Consider the following 22,155-nt stretch of genomic DNA (forward strand, 5'->3'; position numbering starts at 1 on the left):
GGTGCATAGTAATTCCAGTAGGTAAGAACCCACCTGCTGATGTGCAAAAGATGAGTTTGTTTCACCTGAACAGTTTTATCTTTGGCATACTACCAAGCCATGAAATCGTATCACACATTTTAACAGACTTGTAATTTATTTTAAAAAGATCTGAAGATGTCTGGAGCAAACTGCTCTACTGCTCGCTAACGCGCAGCTCTCGAGTGACAGCAGTACAACAGGATGACTGCTAGGTGTAAACCTCCAGCTCAAGGACTAAAGATCTCTTGAGCAAGTTAAAAGCAAACCAAAAACCCACCCAAACCCCCAGCAGTGGATGAGGCTAACGGAGTCTTTTTGTATGTAACTGTTTTCTGGTGGAGTCCTGTGAACCTGTGTAAGTAATGACCCTACCCCTGCTTCAACTCTAGTCATCTAATCTTCACCTTTTGCCTAAAATAATTCAGCTTCAACCTTAAGGTGCCTCATGCAACCAGACTTTTCAAGCTAGTGGTGGTTCTTGGGCCTCCCAGGGTCCTCCCACTGCAAGCAGGTCAGCATGAGAGCTGCACAACATGCTTTGGGCTTCTGTCATAGATTTGGCATTTTGCTTTTCTTTTGATGCTTGATGAGGGACAGCTAAGACACTTCAGAAGGGTGAATTTCCACCAGCATGGATAACACTTCCTCAAATGGTGCATGCATAGCTCAGCAGGCTTCTGTCTTCTATTGTAGTGGCAGCCCCACCCCCAGGCCTGAGGCTGTGGGGATGGACATACTCCCAGCTGAAGCCCCTGGGTTCTTCTCCTGTGCCCTTTCCATCCCTGCAGCTTTCACCCAGCTGTGGATGATGCTTGCTTCAAGCTTGCGCACTTGTGTGACCGATGGGGGGTCAGCTGGATTGTGTCCTCTAGAGAAAGAAGAGCAGAGTGAGCTGGTCAGTGGGGGCAGCTCTTTGCCTCTCGCACAGGGAAAGCCAAGCCCCGGAATTGAAGGACAGAGATTATCTGTTTTGTAATTGATATTTATGCCCTGGAAAAAACAGCATGGTGTCCACAAAGAGGTTGGGAGGCAGGGTGGAGAGCTTCAAGCTCTCCCTTGCATTGGTGGCTGCTGTCCTCTGCTCTGGGGCTGAAGGCTGATGGCTAATGCCAAGAGATACTGGACTATTTCACGTGACTGGCAGCTACAGGCTATCACACACTTGTGCCAATCCCTGTACAAGAACATGTTCCAATGAGAGTATGTGAGTTTAGTGCTGAGCTCTGCACTGCCTGGTTTCCCTGGAGGCTGGAAGAGCCCTGTACTGGGGAAGAAGATTTCTCTTCTACAGTTAGGCTGTGACAGTCTGTATCCAACCCCTTTTAAAGGATCTCCTGGATCTTTGGACTGTGGCTAAGATCTAACACTCAGGCAGGAGGTTTTTGCCAGCCAAAGGAGAGCTCGCTACTTACCGGAGGTCTAGGTGATGAGCACCTCCTCTAACAGTCAGTGCAATCACTGAAGGGCTGAGGCTGCTATTTATCTGGAAGAAGAAGGAGCAGAGAGAAACTCTCACCAAGTGATCAAGCAGAACTGTGCATCTGTTCTGAAAACTGCAAGATGAGCTGGTCAGGACTGAACACAGGCATGGGAAGAGCCCCCCCGGTATGCCTGACATCTCAAGTGAAGTGATTCTGTGATCATTAGTGTCCTGGGGCTCCTTAGTGGTTCAGTGTAAAACAGCTGCCAGCAGAAACTCACAGTGTAGCCACTGCTGCTCTGAAAGGGGGGTGGGGTGGGGGGCGTGTATCACTGGAAAGGCTGCTCTCTGTGCTGAGGGGTGCAGGACTCCACATGCTTACCCCTCCTCCAGCCCAAGGATCCAAGTCTCCATTTGAAAAAATGATGTTGCTTGCACTTCTCAGGTCTGAAATTCAGAGAGGTGATATGTGAGAGGTCTTCCTGCCCATTTACCCGAACGCATTTGGCTACTGCAGCAAACATAGCCAAGAACAGAAAACAGGAGAATAAACCAAATTCTTGGCAGTTTTTAGGTATTCCATTTTTGTCTTGAGGAGATATAGAAATGTCTGTTTGGCTCAAGTCACCACAAGGCTGTGACTGTCTGCCAGGACCTGTTAGTGCGTTGTGCCTGTCCCCACAGGCACAGGCAGGTGGGACAGGCAGACAACTGCAGGGTAGTGCCAAGGGACGAGCAGCCAGCACAACTCACCTCCTCCCCAAAAGTTTGTCTGCAGCCAGTGTGCTCGTGGCCTCACGTGCCATTTCCTCCAGCAGTACTGCTCCCGCATGGCCTCCGTGAAGGGCATCTCGGGGAACATATCAGTCACGTTGTTGCTGTTGAAAGTTAAGTTGATCTCCGTGCAAACCTAAGACAGGTAGAAGAGCTGTCACAGGGGAGGGGGGGGGAAACCAAGGTAACCAGGAACCTGTTGGTGTCTCCAAAACTTTACCTGGTAGTCCCAGGCCTCGGCGTCCAGGCCAGTGCCGCAGCCCGTGGGGTCAGCACAAGACTGGTACAGCTGGTATATGTCATAGCACTGCGCCAAGCCGGAAGAGTTGTAGAACACCCCTGCCAGGGGAACAGAACACAGTGCCAACCTGTCAGCACCTCTCTGTTGCCTCACACACCACCTTGCCCAAAAACCACACGGCCAAGGTGGGGCTGTCCCAGCTGCACAAGGGCATCAGCCTGGAGCAGGGCCTGACCAGCATTAGGCTACAACCCCAGCTTAATGCCAAAGCTTTCACATGCTCTCAAGCCTGGCTGTGGATACCCTTTGCTTCTGCTGTATCCACAGGGAGAAAAAGAGACTACAGGTGCTCTCTGCTTGTGCCAAAAGACTGGTTCACTGGGAAAACCCTAGGCTCCAATCTCCAACACAAGCAAGAGCAGGCTGAACACAGGATGTTAGTTGACTGCTTCAAGCTGAACAGGACATAAGTGCTGATACCTTCCCCCCCCCCCTTGAAAGTAGCTGTTGTCTGAAGCGATAAAATCTAGTCAGAGGGCCAAGGGTGGCCTGTCACAGACAGGATTTTGTTTGTTGTTCAAGGAGGAAAGACGGCATGTGCAGACTTGCCCAGATGAAAGAGCACCTAAACAGGCGCCCAACAAAGCATTGCGGGGGAGCTGCCGAAGAATGAGCTGCTCTTTGTGCAGATGGGTAGTTACCAGATAGCAAGGAGGAAGAATGTGGCTAAGCTGGTGGCTGTCTACTGCTGCCAGTATCACAGCCAACAGGCAAAACCCACAAACACTGTGGGGTTTGTGTGATAACCAGCACCAACAGCTCCACTTGCAAACAGCCCCAAGCAGCTCTGCAAGGCACAAGGCACACTGCGCCTGCAAAGCACTGGGCAGAGGCTGCTGAGGAAGGGACTGCTGTGGCTGCTGCTGTTTGGATGGCTCCGTGTGCTTGGGCAGCACAGCCACAGCTCTCCTGAAGCAGGAAACGCCTGTCCCGGCTGCAGAAGAGTGCCAGGGGATGCACTGACTGCATGCAGCTGAGTCCCAGGATTGCTTCCAGAGCCATGCTGCTGCGCTCGCAGGCCGGCACAGCAAGCCTGGTGTCAGACACCTACCTGCCTAAACTCCTGGATGGGCTCAGCAGCCTACGCAAGCAGAGCGCGCTGTGTGATGTGACGCTGGAGGCAGAAGGGGTTTGCTTTCCAGCCCACAAGATCATTTTAGCTTCAGCAAGTAATTACTGCAAGATCCTGTTTGTTGGAAACTTGACCAGAGCGGGGAGACCAGACAGTAACATTCGGCTGAAAACTGTCAGTGCTGCTGGGCTGAGGAATGTTCTCAACTTCATTTACTCCAACAAATTAGACCTCTCATTGCAGAATATTGAGGAGACCTTCAAAGCTGCAGAAACCCTCCTGGTTCGGGAGGTGATCAAGCTGTGCTTCCACTTCCTGGAGGGTTGCTTGAACTGTGAGAACTGCACGGATGTTCTTAACATTGTTAACAAACTCGGCCCAGCAGACCTGAGACAGAAAGCCATGTTCTACATAGGGCAGCACAGCAAACAGATCCTGGCTGATCCGCAGTGCTTGAAAGACCTAGACCGAGGAACCCTTTGTGAAATTCTGGCCAAGACCAACACAGAGGAATGCAGCGAGCTGGAGCTGTTCAGAGCTGCCATGAGCTGGCTGCAGCACGACCACACACGGCTGAAAGACGCAGCAAAGATTTTAAGGCACATAAGATTCCCTCTCATTCCCTTATGGGATCTGCAGCGATGTATCCAGGAAATGCCTTTTATGAGGCTGGATTCACGCTGCCACAGGTATGTGCAGGAGGCTCTGAACTACCACTCCCAGCTGTATGCTCAGCCAGTCCTGCAGACCCAGAGCACAAGCCTCCGCGCTGGTTCCACGGTGCTGCTTGTAGCTGGTGGCAGAACCACCACCAACCATGTGTGCAGAGAGATGTGGGCTGCAGATCAGAGCTGCAGCTCCTGGCACAAGGTCGGGGACCTCTGCATGCCAGTGTACAACCACTGTGTCACCATCATCAATGACTTTCTCTTTGTCATCGGGGGACAGATCAAATTTGATCCCACTGGAAAGCAACCGTCAAATGAGGTAAGGCATAAGAAACATTTAGCCTTGGAAAAACGGCTGGGTGAGGAAGGGAGGGAGTCATTCCTCTTGCACATCACAGCTTTCCCAACTCTACACATTTCTTAGCACTCTGGGCAGCACTGAAAGCCCTTGGGAATACAGCTTCCAAACTGCCTGGGAAGGAATCAGCTCCTGCCCTGGTCTCACCTTACTGCTACTGTAAATCATTATCCTCATCTATATACAACTTCCATGGTACAGGTTCAGCCAGGTCCACATCAGTTGAAAAAAGCAACCCCATGAATGCTATCCCCATCCCCACTGTTGCTGCCATGGGACTCATCCTTGGGAGGCATAGCTGAAGTTCACCAATTCACTTGATAACTGCTCTTTCCTCAGGTTTGCCCTGGAAATTCAAATCTGCTTTAGGTCCCAGGACCTTCCCCTTCTGCCCGGGGAGTAAAAAGACTTGTGCAGGATTTTATATTTTCCTAGATGGCTCCAGTGAGCTTGCTAGCAAAACCAGCATGTTTTCCTTTCCCAAGCTCCCAGGTGGGCTTATTTCAGCACAGCTCAACAGTGCCAATGCAAGCAGCAACTCCCTTCCACTGCCTCAAAGGTAGGAGGCAGCTCAGCAGCAGCAGAGCAGAGAATGCTGCAGCAGCAGGGCTACAGCCGAAGCTCAGCATCCACCCCATGTGGTTCTGCAGACACTGCTCTTGCTCAGTGACCTGGGCTTTCTAACAGGAGTGGCAAAACAAGCTTCTGAAAATCTGCTGAGCAAGATGTGAGTGGAAGCCCAGCCTTAGCAGAGGCGCTCTGCTCTCTTGTATTATCACCAGGGATAAGGGGAGGGGAAGCCACTCCTGCCTACTCCTGGACAAGAGCAGCAGGCAAAGCTGGGAGAACAACCTATTCCCAGACACCCCCAGACCTCCAGAAAGGCCTTATCTGAGCCTCTGGCTCTGCTGGGAGGTGCTGCTGTAGCAGCTGGCTGGCACTAGAAGTTGAGCCTGTTCAGGTCTGAATGTGAAACCTTCCTTAGTCTGGGGAACTGCTTCTCAGTTCTTGAAGCTGCACAAGACACAAGCCAGTCACGTGCCACCTTCTAACTCTCAGCCCTCTGCTGTGATCCTAGGTTTTCCGATTCGATCCCCGCAACACCTCCTGGCTCCAGGTTGCCAGCATGCTGCAGAGGAGAACGCGCTTCCACGCAGATGTGCTGTCTGACCGCATCATCGCCGTGGGTGGTGGGACACTGCTGGGGACCCTCACGTGCACGGTGGAACTGTACCAGCCCGCTGACAACAAGTGGGAGTTCACAGCTCCCTTCCCCAAGCCTATTGCTGATCATGCAGGCACGACCCACAAGGGAATCCTCTATATTTCAGGTGATAAAGCTGGCAGAAAGCAGCATATTTTCATAGAGTTTCGTTGATTTTTGCTAGCATCTTAACATCACAGTCTAAGCCTGCACCCAGACTAGTAACACCCACTGCTCTAGAGTCAGTTTCCTGCTGTTTTACCACAGCCTCACTGCCCTCCTATGTTCTTCCAGTGTCACCTTTAACGTTTTCCTTCAAGACATTAAAGGGGATACCATCTACTTGCAATCCACATCCCTGCTCACCTATGACCATGCAATCCTGGCTGAATCCTAAAGCTTTGCTGTCTGAAAGGTAAACTAGGAGCAGGCTAACGCAGAGCTAGGAATGGGATTAAACCCTGATATTAATCTCAGTGGAAGATGTGGGACTAACGCTCCTGTGCTGCTTTGTTAACCTTACTGTACAAGCGATCCTTAGTCTTTACAGTGATTTTTGGTAGATGGTGCAGGGTGTTTGACAGTAAAGCAGCATGGGTTTAAACACTTCAGGAAAGTGTTGTAGGTTACTTAGCTTTTGCAGCTACTAGTTTGGACTTAAAAGATAATCTTTAGTTTGTCCTAGGAAAAGCACTGTTGTTTTGTGTTTCTGCCTCCGAGTTAGAATTCCTGGGCCAGTCTGACATTGCTGTAGGCTCCCTGCTCCATAAACCAGCTACAGCCAGCTGGGATCACTGCACTGATCCAGTCCGGATTAACTTCAGTTGCACAATTGTGATGAAGGACACTTCTCTGTGATGGATTGTACACCTGAGGCCCCAAGAGCAGGGAAGGTAGCACACAGGCTGTCTTGCCCCAGGACACATACCCCAGTGACAGTGAGGCTCCTGATAAAGGTTCAGATGGGGAATGGCTGAGACTCAAGTTATTCAAGTCCCTGCTTTGACTCAGCCTATGATGCCACAGGCAGCTCATTTAATTGGTCTCAATTCCTACCAGAAAGCAAGGACAAAATTGCTTCACAGAGCTTCAAACACACCATAGCAATCTAGCCTGGGAAACACTATACCCCTCAGGTGCAAGATCTTCCCTATAGGATTCATTTCCTTCTAAACTAGTGTGGTTAACTGCAACTTTGATCTGGCCAGGCTACAGCCCTGCCCAAGCAAACAGAAAAATGAAGAGCATTACTTTAATACAGGATTTAAACCCAAGGTCCAAGCAGACAGTGTCTGTGTCCAGGTGAGCTGGGGTCTCCAGCCAACCTGAAATACCATCTTCCTTGTTTGCAAAGGCTCTGCAGGCTGGAATTGGACAGACAGGCAACTGGAGACACTTCCCCTCCCCACAGCAGCACTTTCCTTCTGCAAGGAGGTTTTTATAATGCACACTGAAATACACAAGTGAGTGCCTAAGCGAGAAAGTTGACCACGGCACTGGCAGATTGGCAATGACCTTCTGCTGAAGACCCGGCATTCAAAGAGCTTTCAGTGGTTTTCCTTCAAATCCCCATTTTGTGACTGCTGGAAGCAGATTCCCTGATGAAAGCTGCTCCTGGTTACATTTGAAATACCCCAAGAGCTGGAAATCCCCCAGTTTACAGAAAGAGCTGGAACAGTTTTGGTTGGATTTTTGTTCTGTTTTTGTTTTCCTCTTTAAAATAGGGGAGCAGCTCAGGTTTTGAATTCCACACCACATCAGCTGTGCAGGATGTGTGAAATTTTAAACCTGATCTTCCTAGGTATTTTAAGAAAAAAAAAAAAAAATCATCTCTACTAATGCTTGCAGAAGGTTTGCTGGATGTCAGCCAGGATGATGGAGAGATTTTCAAGACTTCTGCTCTCCTTCTAGGGGGCTTCTCCGGGGGTAATACCTTAGGAGACACTTACAGCTACCTCCCTCACCTCCGACGCTGGATTTGCAATAGTGCCATGGCTTTCACCCGCTGTGATCATGGGATGGCTACAGTCAGGGACAAGATCTTTTGCATTGGAGGAAGGACACTGAAAGGAGTAAGTTTATTTGCTCTTATAGTCTCATATCTGATCCAAAATGGGGTCTCCCTCTTGACAGGCCTTGATGTTTTTATTCTATCAGGTACCAGCCTCTTAATGGGCTGGTGCAGTTGCAAGTCAGGCCAATAAGCTTATGTTCCTGCCATTACAGTCATGCACATAAGAAGCACCCCTCTTGTCACACTCTATTTGCTGGAGTACAAAGGCTGCTAAAAGCATTTTCTTTAAATAGAGGACATGCAGGTGGAGGTGCAGGCTGCTAACGCAAGAAAACCTGTCATGTACTCTGCCCTAAACACACTGACCACCAGATTTTCCTTGTTGGAACTTTGAGGGAGTGAAACACTGGCAGACTAGAAGAGGAATGGGCTGCAGTGAGGACACTAGTCTAGTCCTGAAAATCTGGATTTCCCACCTCTTAAAGAGGAGGGAAAGCACTGCCCACTGTGACTGAAGGGCTCACTCTAGGAGAATCCTCTTCCCTGAAGCCAAGAGAACCGAGTTTTCAAAGATCATTCAGCAATTCCCATTGGAAAGTGTAAAGACTCAGGGCCTGGCCCTGATGCACAAACCATACCCTGAGGGGTATGGTTTCTTCTGAAGGAATGAGGATGTCTTAGAGCACATAGTTACTCACTGAGGAATGGACAGAAAAGAGAAACTGTATATCAAGGCTGACATCAAATTCCTCTGAATGACACAAACTCAGTTACTGTCCACAATTCAATGCAGTATAGCCACTTCAGATGATTTCCTTTGTCATGTGTTAAAAGTCTGGAGAGTAAGCAAGACTTGGGCTATGTCAGTTCCAGCAGGTCCCTGTGGCTCCCTGTTCAGCTCACTCTTCTGATTTTCCAAGCAGAAAGTTCCTTCAAAGCTGTGCCATCCTGGAACTTTATCCAGCTTCTTTTGAGGCTCTGATTGCTAAATGTGGATAAAACATTCAGCCTCTTAAGCCCTACAGTATTTAAATAGATTTTGAGACACTGATTTCCTTTATCATGAACCAGGCGAGCCTGATGTGACAGGCATGACACAATGTGTGAGTGTCAGTATGGTTCTTTGCAGGTGGAAGAATGGATTCATGTCAATGAGATGGAGTATTATTGTCCTGGAAGCAACCAGTGGACAACGCTAAAGCTGCCCCCATTCAACTGCTGCCAATTCAGCATTGCAGCCCACGACACTACACTCTACCTTGCAGGAGGTGGGGCCTTGCAGCCCATGCAGAAAGAAGACAGTGTTTTCCTGTACGACACAGAGGGGGGTGTATGGAAGAAAGCCAGTCCCCTACCTAAGGCTCTGGTGGATCATGCCTCTTGCATGATTAAACTATCCCAAGTGAATGCAGCTGGTGGGACAGGGAGAGGTACCAAGTGCTTCCCTGCAGGCAGGAGGAAGAAATCTGTCTTCAGCTTGTTCATCACAAAGGAACCAGAGCTCCACTCTGTCTCACAGAAGTAGAATGTGAATATGTAAAGCAGATCCAACAGTGTTTGCTAAGACATTAGTATTTTAATAACTGTTCTAGCTGCCAGTCAAGCACCTGAGCATCTTTAGCAGTGATTTGGAATTAGTATGTTTCTGACTTGGTGCTATCATGGTGACATGCATAATTTACAGAAAAAAAAAAAAAAAGGATTAGTTCCCAATCCTCCTAAGCTGCATTAAACCCATAAGAATTCCTTAAATAACTTTTTTTTTTTTGTCATTCAGGACCTGTTTTCTGAATAACAAAGGTAGAACTTATTTTTAATGAGCAGCTTGAGAGATTTTATGAGGAAGTCTTCAAAAGAGCTTTGAATTCTCTCTCTAATAATTCCCTTACAAACACTGCTGGCTGACAAATTGAGTATTCACAGAGACATATGATGATAAATTTAAGATTGTCTTGCCACTGGATCATAGGTCACTATGAGGACAACCTTGTCCTCAACAAGCAGACCAGAAACCTTCCGTCAGTGAACATGCACTGAACCTGTGACTGCTTGAGCAGATAGCTAAACTTTTAGGAAAGAATGAAGTACCTTAGAAGTCCACCTCTTACAGATGGTTACAGGCTAAGGGGCTGCAATGCTGAAAAACCTAACAAGAATAAATTTGGAAAGGTGAGAAGATGAACTCATGGGTCAGCACACGATATCCCAATAGACAATATGGGGCAAAACATCCCAGTGGGAGATGGGGATCACACAAGCTCCCATGATACATATCCTGCACAACAATGCAACAGTTCTACTTACAGGTGCTTCTAGAGAACAGGGTGTTAAAGACCATGATAATATTAACTCACCAACAAGAGCAGCCAGGCCTTGAATTGGGTCTGTGTGGGCAAGGATTTGTTCACAGCTGACCTGGATGAGACATTACAGGCAAATTGCAGACAGAATAGTTAACAGTCTCTGCTTTCCACAAGAGCTAAGTTGGAAGGTTCATTAAAATTACTGCTTACACATTTTATGGTTCAGCAGATTTCCAAGGGTCCAATACAACAGGTATGGGCTTGGTGGTTGTTTTGGTTTTGGTGGTGGTGGTGGTTTTGGTTTTTTTTTTTTGGTGGGTTGGTTTGGGTTTTTTTTCCTTCCTTCTAGCAACAAAATACATAGAAACAAGGTGACAGGGCCAGGACAAACAGTTCCTTTACCAAGTTAAATAGCTGGGCAGAGGCCACAGTGATAGGCAACAGCACCTGCTACAATCAGTATAATGTCCTTCTCAAGGGGAGGTAGAATAATTACTTCCATTTTACAGATTGTTAAATAGTCCCTAGAAAGGAACTGGATGCCCAGTGGAGCCAAAGACAGCATCTCCTGAGTCCCAGTACAGTGTAGCCTGTACGTCCTCTCATGCAATGTGTATTTTGCTCCAGGCAGGGCTCAAGCCATAAATGCCACAAGGTCAGAGGCAAATAAAGTCCCATCAGTGTGGTGTGCTGAGTGCAGCAAAGAACAGCAGCATGAGGCTGATAGCACACCAGATGAAACCAGCTGCAACAGCAACTGGTGATACTTAGAAAGGAGCCTGATTTTTAGATCTCCATCTCTACCTACCAAGAAAAATACATCTACAAAAGTCTGTGGGCTACAACAAAGCAACTTCAGTGTTTAAAAGCTGAAGTCAACAAGCTTGCACAGGCCTTTGCATCTAAGATAAAGGCAGAGTAGGGTAGGAGTGCCTTCAGAAAATGCTCCCTGATGAGCCTTATGCAGTGCATTTCAAACGCAGCAGTCACCAGCAGATAGAAGTTTAAACAGCTACTGTTACTTACAGTGATAGTAAACAGCTACTGTCAGAGTAGAAGGGCTGCAATATCCACCACCACCTCCCCATGTCACCAGCACCAATGGTGTGTGCCCAAGTGTCCCAGGCTGTGCAGCCCCCTGCACTCAAATCATGAAGATGCACATCACAAACCCCAACACTCTCCTGTGTCCTGGTACTCACCTTCACCGGATTGGCAGGGAGGTGACCCATGAAATCGGTTTTGTAAGGGTAGTTCATCATGGCCATCATGGTGAAAGCATTCCTAGCAAATCCAAAAAGCTGGTAAACATCCTCCTTGTTAGAGATCTTATTGCATGTGGCCATTTTACTACTAATTTCATCATAGGCTGCAGAAGAAAGGAAAATGAAAAACACAAACTTTAACAGAGGAAAGTAATACTTGGGTTCAGCATCTTGTTTCACTCAGGAATAAGGGGATGCTGTAACACACAGATGAGGTTTCTAGTGGGAATGATACATTATATCTCAATTTACAACATGTGGATGTTCAGGCATATTCTTCCTGTGCAGCTTCCCAGGGGAGCCCAGGGAATCAGCACCCACTGAGACAGCAGCAGTCCCAGCTGGCACAGTGAGAATAGCATCTTAGTACAAGCCTATCCTTGCCCGTGCCCTGCCTGTCTGCCTCTTTGCTCCTGCTGGCTCCCTACCTGGGGTGTGCTGTGTCCTGCAGGGCAGTGTCTCCAGGCAAGCTCCCATGCAGGTCTCCAGTAAGAACTTCCAAGAAAGAATGGTTCTCACAAAGTCACAAAGGATTCCTGAGATGTGCCTTCAAACTTCAGTGTAATGCGGAGAGGTCAGCTGGAGTCAGGAAATCTGTCTTTGAAGACATTCCTTCAAGATGCACTCATATACCTTTGAATTTCTGCTGGGGAAAGCTGCTCCCTTCATCTTCATCCTCCACATTTTTGAGTTGAAATCCCCATCCTACTCTAGAAGCTACCCATCAGAGCTTGGCTGTCTTTACTTGGAAGCCTGGGACTTGTCTCTGAACATTTACTTGAGAGCCTAAGCCTTATATATGACAACCTTATCCACCCAGCTGCAGAAAGCATGGCCCCACGGAGACCTTGAAGAGCTTGGCTATTTAACAGTAACATTTTTCCTGCTGTGACCCAAAGCTGAGTGGGGTTTTGGACCCCAGCTCCTCTGAGCAATTCCAGGACCAGCTGCTGCTGTGAGGCAGCATGAGCACCACATGACATGAGCACCACAGACCAAGCCAAGCCTTGAGACAGGCCAAGAACCCACCACAGCTCTTCCAACACCCTGCAGGGCCCCCAGATGATGCTGCACTGGCCCATGACACCTCATCTGGCCTACCTGGGAGACAGTGCAGAGATCTTCACCAGCCTCTGTCCTTGTCTTCACCTAACTACCCAACTGAACATGAAAGAGATTGTGATGGCTGCTTCAAGACCTAGAGTGCCTTCCAAATATTTCTCAGATTGTCCAGTAGCTGAGCCACGCAGTTGTCATACACACCTGAACAGTTCTCAATAGTGTGAGTGCTGAGGACAAGCATCTAACAAAACATGAAGCTTTACCATCATAAAATGCAGGTGTTTTGCACCTGCGGGTATTTTTGCACTTTGGTGCATAAAAGACAGTTTCATGAACAGTGTGCAAGCTCACACACTGATGTTTTTGTGTCAGTTATGAATTTCAGTGCTAACTGAAACTGTTCATTAAATCAAAAACCAAGCAGGAAGAGGCAGCCAGGTGGGCATTTGCATTGATTTAGTGGAACTAATTGAAGACCAAGCTGAAGTAAAGCTGTATCAGCTCTTTTCCACATGGCTGTGACTGTCTGCTGCCAGCCCCTGGGAAGCCATCTGTAGGGCTATCATCTCCTTACCTCCGCTCAGGAACAGATCCTTAAGCTGCTGGAAAGCTTTGCGGACAGCGGGGACACAGCCTGGACTTGACTTCTGAAAATCCTGAAGGGACAGAAAAGACAGAATTATGGTTGCACAGAGGAGGTACTTTTGGACATTGCAGTGGCAAGAACTTCCAGAAGTACCAAGAGATAACAGGTGTTACTGGCCCACTGCTCATAACCTCATCTGCATCTCCAGGAGTAGTGACACCAGTTCTTCTGCCTTGTCCTCCAGACTATCAGCACCTCCCAGAAGATAACAGTCTGCCAGTCTGCACAGCTCAGACCAAGCAGCAACTGTTTCACCAGGTCTTCCTGGGGTAAGCTCTTAGACAAACACTTTGCACTTAGTGGAGCCAGTAGACTGGACATGAAGGAGCGAGACACATACCTTAGCCAGGACATGGGAAGAAGATGCAAAGCTGCTAGGCGCAGAAATTTTCTGGGGTTTGTTTGTGGTCTTGTTTTGTTTTCAAACACACAATACTGCACTTTGTAAGAAGGAGCAATGGAGAAGGCAGTTATGCATGGAGGGAAGAGCACAAGTTTGGGAGCCAGTATCTGCTTTTTTTCTTATGCCCATCAGTGACCTGCCAGATGACCAAGAACTCCATGTCCTTTTTCTTGGGAAAAACATCACTGATCCTGAAAAAGCCCTTTAAAATATGTTTGAGGAGCTGTGGCACCTTACACTGGTGTAACAAGTTGTTTCTGTTACTGAAGGCTTTAGCAACTCAAACCTTCTCTTCTGTCAGCTTGTAAGGCAGTTTGAGATCTGCTGGCAATCAGTGCTTTGTAATAGTAAGAATTATCAGGACTTTTTTTAAGATCCCTTTACCATGCTAGAGCAATGGTTAAGTAACGGCAAATCACTAGCTAAGCATTTTTGTTACAAAGACCACCCTCAACTAAAAATAGATTCGGGACCTTTCTTTCATTCCTAACTCTGCCTTTGTCTGATAGTTACACCTAGACAAATCATCATGGGGTTTTCCACAGTTTACCTGGGCAACCCTTTAGGGATTCCAAATCTTCTCCTGGGGGTGCTTATTGATCTTCATCTACTAATGGCTCTAATTGGAGTGTGTGGATGGATCAGCCTGGGACAGAGGAGCAGGTCTGCTCTGGCTGCCATGACACTGAGCTCCCCACTAGCCATGCTGGAGTGCAGCAGCATGCTGGGAACTACCACCCACTCCAGTTCTCTCCTGCAGACCCTTAGGACCCAGCTGAGACCTCGAAGAAGCAGGGGCAGAAGTCATTACAGCCATTCCAATGAAAGCTGTTTCCCACTCCAGGCTGCCAGCTTTACTCTTTGGAATCACCTAATTTAGATGTCTAAACTGATTACAGTTAATGGTCCGAACAGCCCCTGCAGCAGTATTCCTACAGGAAGCATGCATGCATATGGCTGTATGTGTAGCATTCACACAGGGGGTTCTGCCTGGCTGTATGCAGGCCATTTGGCATATAGAACTTATGCAAATGACTTACTCAAAGTCACCTTTCTGCCCTTTGCTCACTTCCCCTGTGAGCTAGAGGCTTATGAAGTGAGCTGGCAAAGCTCAGTGAAAGTCACAGAGAAGCTGGATTTGAGACTCACTCACAGGAAAAGAGAGCCCCTGCAATGATTCATGGAAGGTTTGTGCCTTCATTACTATTAACAGCTCTCGGGGGTGTTCACTCACCAAGAGCAGCAACTGAATTCAGATTTCAGATGCACAAATTGGTTTTATGCAAACACACTGATGATGGAAGGGACTACTTTGAAAGCAACAAAATGCTGGATCACAGTCCAAAGGTCATCTTACTGCTTCAGAGAGAACAGATTTTAAACATAACAAGAGAGAATTTGGGGCATGGAAAGGTCAAAGCCCTAATTTCAAGGATGTATAATGACTCAGCATATTCACAACTGAAGTAAGACACATATCAGCTGAACAGGGCTTCTGAGAAGGAATTAGCTCAACCAGGGAAGAATTCCCACCGCAGGGCCTGTTAGATGACTAAGTGGTATTACATTTTTTGTTTTAAAATGTATAATTTAAAGACAATGTTCTTTTATTGTCTTCAACAGTTAGAGTCTTTTCTTTACACTTAGTGGTTATGCTGTCTATCCTGTAAGTCTCTGCATTGAAATAAAGTTTTCATATATGTAAATAAGAGCAAAAAGACCACAAGTTTCATATACAGGTAGTTCATGCAACTCCATGTGTCACCCAGTTGTAGAAATTCATGTTGAAAAGAGGCAAAACAGACAACATTACAAGACTTCAGTACTGCCAGGTAGTACATGTCTTTCCTTATAAACTAAATGTAAGTCAGTTCTAAGCAATACCACCTTCCTACGGGTCCTATGTCCTCAAAATGTGAAAGCCATATTTAAATTTTGCTTTTAAGTATGCCCAGGACACCTTAAATATTTTTAGTTAGTGAAATGAAGATTTCCAAGCGCTTCATTGAAATGCAAACATCTTCGGATTAAGTAACTGCTGTGAATCATTGAACAACATTCTGGAAGAGGATCTGAAGAATAAATTATCCAAAAGGAATTAAGGCAGGCAAAAAGGAGAACTTTCAGGCTGTAATATGGTCAAGTTACTAGAAATGGGAAAGTGAATCCTTAGAGGTACTAAAAGTGCTAAAACCAAACTGTGCTGCCCAGAACAGCACTTCTGGGGCCTGAGATGCCAACAGCTAAGGCAGTGCTCAGCCACCACATCTGCAGCTGCTGCTGTTCTTGCAGGTTCCCACTTAATTGCATTCCCTGCCCAGCACTGATGCTGTGAGGACAGATGTCTGTTTAAACACATGGAAAAAGAAAAAAAATCCAGCCTTCTTAAAGGAAGAAAATAATGCTCCTAAAAAGTGGTGATACTTACTGCTGTTACATCTCTGAAGAACTGGGTGGGGTCTCCAAGCCCAGCCACAGACAGCAGAGGAGCACTAGCAGCTAATGCTCCAGCCACAATGTTGGGGTATTTCATCCTCATGTAAGCGCTGAGCATTCCTCCATAGCTGCCACAGGAGAGACAAAAGAGTTATTTCCTTTAACAGGCAGCTAAGAACATAGTAACTCAACAGTACAGGCCAGCATTCAACAGTACAGGCCAGCATTCACAGGCTCACCCAACACAAGGCAACAAGAGGCTTGTGGTGATGTTAGTAGTTGCCATCCTCATCTAAAATGAGCAGCACACACTGTGATCTTACTGGGCTTTCCCCAGCTGCTCACCCCAGCTTGGTGGGAATGCAGCAGCCCAGTGTGCTTCTGCAGCCATACATAAATCCTGCCTCAATACTGAAATCTTCACCATACTGCATGTGCCCTGGCAGCTTCATTGCTAAACTAGTAGGGGGCAAGTGAAGCTGTCACTTGTTCAGTGGGGGAAGGAGACATATTCTGCATACAGGATTATAAAGACTAGCCAGGCTCTTAGCAAGGGGTGTCCCTGGACCCTACAGAATAAGCAGCCCTCTCTGCTCCTGGGAAGTAGAGAGTGTTCCCTCTGGACACCCCAAATAACAGCTGCATAGATGATCAGCACAGACACAGACACAGGGAAAGGGAAACAAGCTTACAGGTGTTCAAGTCTTCCCACCACCTCAAGTGGTTGCAGATCACCCACATGTAAAGCAATATGCATTTCTTGGAAACAGTCATAGCTGAAACCTGCCACAAGTAATTTCAGGTTAAAGTTTGGAAAAGTTACAAGCAACAGAAGAGGTATTTTATTTTCTCCCATGGGACATGCTGTGCTGCTCCAACACTGCTGTATTTCAATATTTTTCATAGAATCATAGCATGGTTGAGTTGGAAATGAGCCTTGAGCCTTCTGTGACTCGGCCAGAGTGGTTGGAGCTCTTGCTGGTGAAGACTGTGGCAAAAAAAAGTCGTTACGTACCTAAGCCTTCTCCATATCCTGGGTGACCAGGTCTCCAGTTTCCTTCCAGACAGGACCCACATTTCCCTTTGTCTTCCTTTTATCCCTAGTTTACATATAGAAGCTTTACTTGTTGCCCTTAATGTCCTTGGCCAGATTTAGTTCTTTCAGGGCTTTAACTTTCCTAACCTGATCCCTGGCTGTTCAGACTATTTATCTATATTGTTCCCAGGCTACTTGTCCTTACTTCCACCATCTGGAGGCCTTTTCTACATAGGTTTAGTGCTCTTCAGGCTGCTGCAGACTGAACTCTGACTCACACACACACAGCTGTAGTCTAACATTGCAGCCCAGCTAGCAGGTCTTGCTGAATTCCTCTCCCACTTCTCCACCCCAGGAGATGGAGGATGGCTCCTGGCCCTTTTTACACGAGCTACTGTCCTGATAGTCACAGTACAAAGGCTCCTCAGATCAACAGCCCAGTCACCACCATGGTGAGCTGGAAGCTTAGTGATAGCTGTCAGGTCAAATGCTTTTTACCTCACTGCAACTGAATTAGAAGCCCTGTACTTGGTGGAATCCTTTTAAAGTGAAGCATCTCTACTACAAGCATGGGGAGCCATTTAAGAGGCAAAGACATCACATCAACACAGCTGCAACAGAGCTTTGGGAATGAACTTCTGCTAGGAAGCAAGAAGCAACCAAGCAGCAGATTGCAGAACAACTATAAAAGAGCCTAGAGCGAAAATGGCTGGATGTTGTTAAAGAGGCTGTGTTTAATAAAAAGGTGGATGGCCCCTGGAAAGAATATTTTCCCAATTATTAGTTTTCTGTATTTCCAATGTAAAATGTTCTGATCCTACAGGAGGAATTTCCCACTTTCTGCAGTTCTGGCTGCCTCGCACATTGAAGCTACCTAGAAATATCTGGTCAGCGGTGCTTCTCCAAAGCAATCACAAACTAAGACTAATTCTTGATGGAAGAACTGACTGAGGCCTAGTGATGAGATCTTGCTCAGGCACAGGCACAACTGCTCTATATCAGACAGCTTAAAGCTCTATCTTTAGAACTTGCTTGAGAGCCAAACAGATCTATGAGAACAACACAACCGTGGCTGAGAAAGGATGCTGAAAAGGGAAGGACACAGCCTTTACCTGCCTCCAAAAGCAATGACAGGGCAGTCTGCAGCACCATACTGCTGCTTAATCTCAGTAATTAGCACTGCATAGTCAGCAAGGGCTTGTTCCACGGTAAGCAGACCAGTCTTCTTCAGCTGTGTTGATTCGAGTCCAAATGGGAGAGACTTCCCATAGTATCTCTGAAAGGAAAGAGAGATGCTGCAGAAATGCTGGTGTCAAGGTCCAGGTCTTCCCTGTTCTCCTTACAGAACTGGGATAAGTGTGCACAAACAGGAAGCAATAATAGAGCACGTGGTGTCTTCTAACTTGTTTGTAACTCAGGAACTGCCTTTTCTCCTACATCTGATAAACAGAGACCTTCAGGTCGTATCTTCTTCACTGGAGGTCAAGTGGGCCCTCAGCACATCTCTCTCCTGAAATCCCCAGCTAGAAAAGGAAATTCATGCATAAATTCCAGAATAGTAGATTTAATAGAACTGTGTTGGAAATGGTGTGGAGATTAAATATTATCCAAACAAAAAAAACTTTCTAGACAAGCATGGAATTCAAGACCCATGGAAACTACTTACAAAAGCACTGATCTAAGGCAAATACCCTGTGGCATAGGCTTCACTGAAACAGTAATTCTGTACCCTGGATTGCTGGTAGGCATAGTAAAAAACATTCTGAAGCCATGGTTAAGTAAAGAGCTGCTACCACAAGCAGAAAGCTTAAAGCAGGTACACCTCAGCTTCCTGGCAAGAGATGGTTTTATTTCCAGACCAGCAGAAAGCTGAATTTGGTAATACTGAACAGAACAAGACTCTGTTGTAGTCATAATGACTAAAATACTCACATGCTCAGCAAAAATCACAAGTGCTTGCTGTTCCTCTGCTAATTCAAATATGAAGTCAGAGTTCTGAGCAAAAGTCCAGATGTCACCTTCATTGCCAGTATAGAAGAAGATGGGTCCAAATCCTTTCTTCCAGAACTTTGCTGAGAAAATTGACAGAAGCAAATAAGCAAACAAACAAAACCCACAAAAAATGAACTAAACAAAAAACCACCCACAAACCCAAACAAACATCATGAGCATGAAATGACACTACTTTTGGCGAGTTTGGTCAGGAGCTTAACAGCCCAGGCTATAGAAATTTCTCATTTGAGCAGGGGTAAATAAGAGCTTCCATGATCATCATGTGGGCTGGAACTGCCACTTCTATGATTCTCCTTGAAAATCCCTAAAAAACTCAAGTTTGGCAAGGCCTTTAGACACAGCTGCCTCATCCCACCCCCAAGAATGATTTTACATCTATATACCCTCTTCAGCCCAGCTCATCCCAAAACACTTGAACGGATCACTTTTCCCACAAAGTGGACATTAGGGAAGCTTTCTGCTGTGATGTACAATGTAGAGCCAAGTTGTAAATCACATAACTTAGAATGGTTTGGGTTGGAAGGGACCTTAAAGCTCATCTACTTCTCTGTCAGTTTAAAACCGTTCCCCCTTGTCCTGTCCCTACAAGCCCTTCCCAAAAGCCCCTCTCCAGGTTTCTTGTGAGTCCCTTTAGGCACTGGAAGCTACTGTAAGGTCTCCCCAGAGCCTTCTCTTCTCAGTTCTCTCAGCCTGTCTTCATATATGTATCAGATATATATATATCTCATACAACATATCATATACATATATGTATATAATGCTATGTTAAAATGATGTCCTTCATCCTCCGATTTGTTTATAACTGAAGGCAAATTATAGAATCATAGAATAATTAGGGTTGGAAAGGACCTTAAGATCATCCAGTTCCAACCCCCCTGCCATGGGCAGGGACACCTCACACTAAACCATCCCACCCAAGGCTCTGTCCAGCCTGGCCTCGAACACCACCAGGGATGGAGCATTCACAACCTCCCTGGGCAACCCATTCCAGTGCCTCACCACCCTAACAGGAAAGAATTTCCTCCTTAGATCCAATCTAAACTTCCCCTGTTTAAGTTTTAACCCGTTACCCCTTGTCCTATCACTACAGTCCCTGATGAAGAGTCCCTCCCCAGCATCCCTATAGGCCCCCTTCAGGTACTGGAAGGCTGCTATGAGGTCTCCACGCAGCCTTCTCTTCTCCAGGCTGAACAGCCCCAACTTCCTCAGCCTGTCTTCATATGGGAGGTGCTCCAGTCCCTGGATCATCCTTGTGGCCTCCTCTGGACTTGTTCCAACAGTTCCATGTCCTTTTTATATTGAGGACACCAGAACTGCACACAATGCTCCAGGTGAGGTCTCACAAGAGCAGAGTAGAGGGGCAGGATCACCACCTTCAACCTGCTGGTCATGCTCCTTTTGATGCAGCCCAGGATACGGTTGGTTTCTGGGCTGCGAGTGCACACTGAAGCCGGCTCATGTTCATTTTCTCATCGCCCAACACCCCCAAGTCCTTCTTCGCAGGGCTGCTCTGAATCTCTTCTCTGCCCAACCTGTAGCTGTGCCTGGGATTGCTCTGACCCAGGTGTAGGACCTTGCACTTGGCATGGTTGAACTTCATAAGGTTGGCATCAGCCCACCTCACAAGCGTGTCAAGGTCCCTCTGGATGGCATCCCTTCCCTCCAGCGTATCAACTGAACCACACAGCTTGGTGTCATTGGCAAACTATTTCATTTTCCTGCTGCATTCACAGAATTCCAGACTGATTTATGTTGGAAGGGAGCTTTAAAGCTCATCCAGTTCCAACCCCTTAGATGGACAGGGACACCTTCCATCACAGCAGCTTGCTCCAAGCCCCATCCAACCTGGCCTTGAACACTGCCAGGGATGGGGCAGCCACAGCTTCTCTGGGCACCCTGTGCCAGCACCTCACTACCCTCTAGTTCTATGTCAGGTTAAAGCCATTCCCCCTTGTCCTGTCCTTACAGGTGTCCAAAGCCCCTCTCCAGCTTTCTTTCAGGCCCCATTCAGAGCACTTAGTTGCACTTGCAAGAGATGCTGTGACCAGCTGAAGACTTGCATGCACAGAGCCAGCCCTGGCACAAGCCTAAAGCTACTTCTGGTCTCTCTTGCTCCGGAGAGGTCAACCCCAAACCTGCGGTCCACAGCCCATGCCCATAACAATAAATTGAAGGTAAGGAGAGGAGACTATGGATAACGGTGTGGGTTGCAGGAACAAGTGGCTCAGGAAAGGCTCAAACTGACTCCTGGCTGCTCAGCACAGTTCTGTGAGCACTGAAAGCAAGGGCTCTCTGCCTCAGGACAGGAGCGGCTAGAGCTTAAGCAGAGAGAAATTCAGCCTGAGCTATCGCAAAGCCCTGCACGGCCATGCCGGGGTGAGAGCAGCTCGGCCACAGCACACCCCCGCGACCCACCTGTGACCAGGTACCGCTGCGGAAAGGTCTCGTTGCCACAGTTCTCGAAACTGAAGTGGTCCCGCACCTGCTGGAAGAGCCGCTCCTCCAGGCCGGGCCCCACTGCCCGGGCAGCTGGAGGGGGTGAACCGTCACTGCCGGAGAAACCGGCAACCGGCGCCACCACCCGGCACCGTACAGGCCGTACAGCCCAGCCCTGCTAACCGGGGCCCAGCTCCAGCGCTCCCCAGGCCGGGGGGGAGCTCCCGCCCGGGGAGACTGGCTCGAGACCGCGCCAGGGGCCTAGGGAGACTGGCTGGAGGGGCTCCACCGGTGGCAGGACCGGAGAGGAGAAGGGCGATTCGGGGGCGGGGAGGAGGGCGGGGGCTCGACCCGGTCACCCACCGGGATCGGCGGCGGTGGCCAGCGGCAAGAGGAGCAGGAGCAGCGTTTCCATGACAACCAACAGCTCCCACCGACGATAGCTCTACCGCGCGGTGATCCTGACAGCCTGTCACATGATCCTAGAGCTTTAGGCATCACGTGGCGACCCACCCGTCCATCACGTGGCCACTCACCGGTCCATCACGTGGCCGTGCCTTACAGCGAAGCGCCGTGTTGCCCGAGGGGGTTGGTTGCTGGGGTGCTGCTGGAGGGTTCTGGCCGGGCGACGATTCTTGGGCCCCTGGTTGCATGTAGGGAGTGGACCAGGACCCTCAGCATGGGCCTGGGAGTGCTGAGGCATGGCAGGGCAGGCCAGTGAGG

The 22,155-nt window shown here is 47.9% G+C and overlaps 2 protein-coding genes across 2 annotated transcripts; one reads left to right on the forward strand and one right to left on the reverse strand.

The window, feature by feature from the left end:
• Positions 1-117: 117 nt before the first annotated feature.
• On the reverse strand, positions 118-21,930 carry DPP7 (dipeptidyl peptidase 7). Its single transcript, XM_065695945.1, has 13 exons — positions 21,796-21,930; positions 21,412-21,525; positions 18,916-19,055; positions 18,096-18,259; positions 15,940-16,075; positions 13,037-13,118; positions 11,338-11,504; positions 10,187-10,247; positions 2,436-2,554; positions 2,195-2,351; positions 1,824-1,888; positions 1,434-1,504; positions 118-889 (listed from the first exon to the last, which is right to left on the reverse strand). The coding sequence occupies exons 1-13, from the start codon at positions 21,845-21,847 to the stop codon at positions 706-708; spliced, it is 1,512 nt and encodes a 503-aa protein (XP_065552017.1). The 5' UTR covers positions 21,848-21,930; the 3' UTR covers positions 118-705.
• On the forward strand, positions 3,411-10,445 carry LOC136022515 (kelch-like protein 9). The gene is made up of 4 exons (XM_065695944.1): positions 3,411-4,575; positions 5,693-5,945; positions 7,730-7,890; positions 8,962-10,445. The coding sequence occupies exons 1-4, from the start codon at positions 3,484-3,486 to the stop codon at positions 9,355-9,357; spliced, it is 1,902 nt and encodes a 633-aa protein (XP_065552016.1). The 5' UTR covers positions 3,411-3,483; the 3' UTR covers positions 9,358-10,445.
• Positions 21,931-22,155: the final 225 nt, after the last annotated feature.

Source organism: Lathamus discolor, chromosome 15 (genome assembly GCF_037157495.1).
Source record: "Lathamus discolor isolate bLatDis1 chromosome 15, bLatDis1.hap1, whole genome shotgun sequence".
In the NCBI taxonomy this organism is placed as follows: Eukaryota; Metazoa; Chordata; class Aves; order Psittaciformes; family Psittacidae; genus Lathamus; species Lathamus discolor.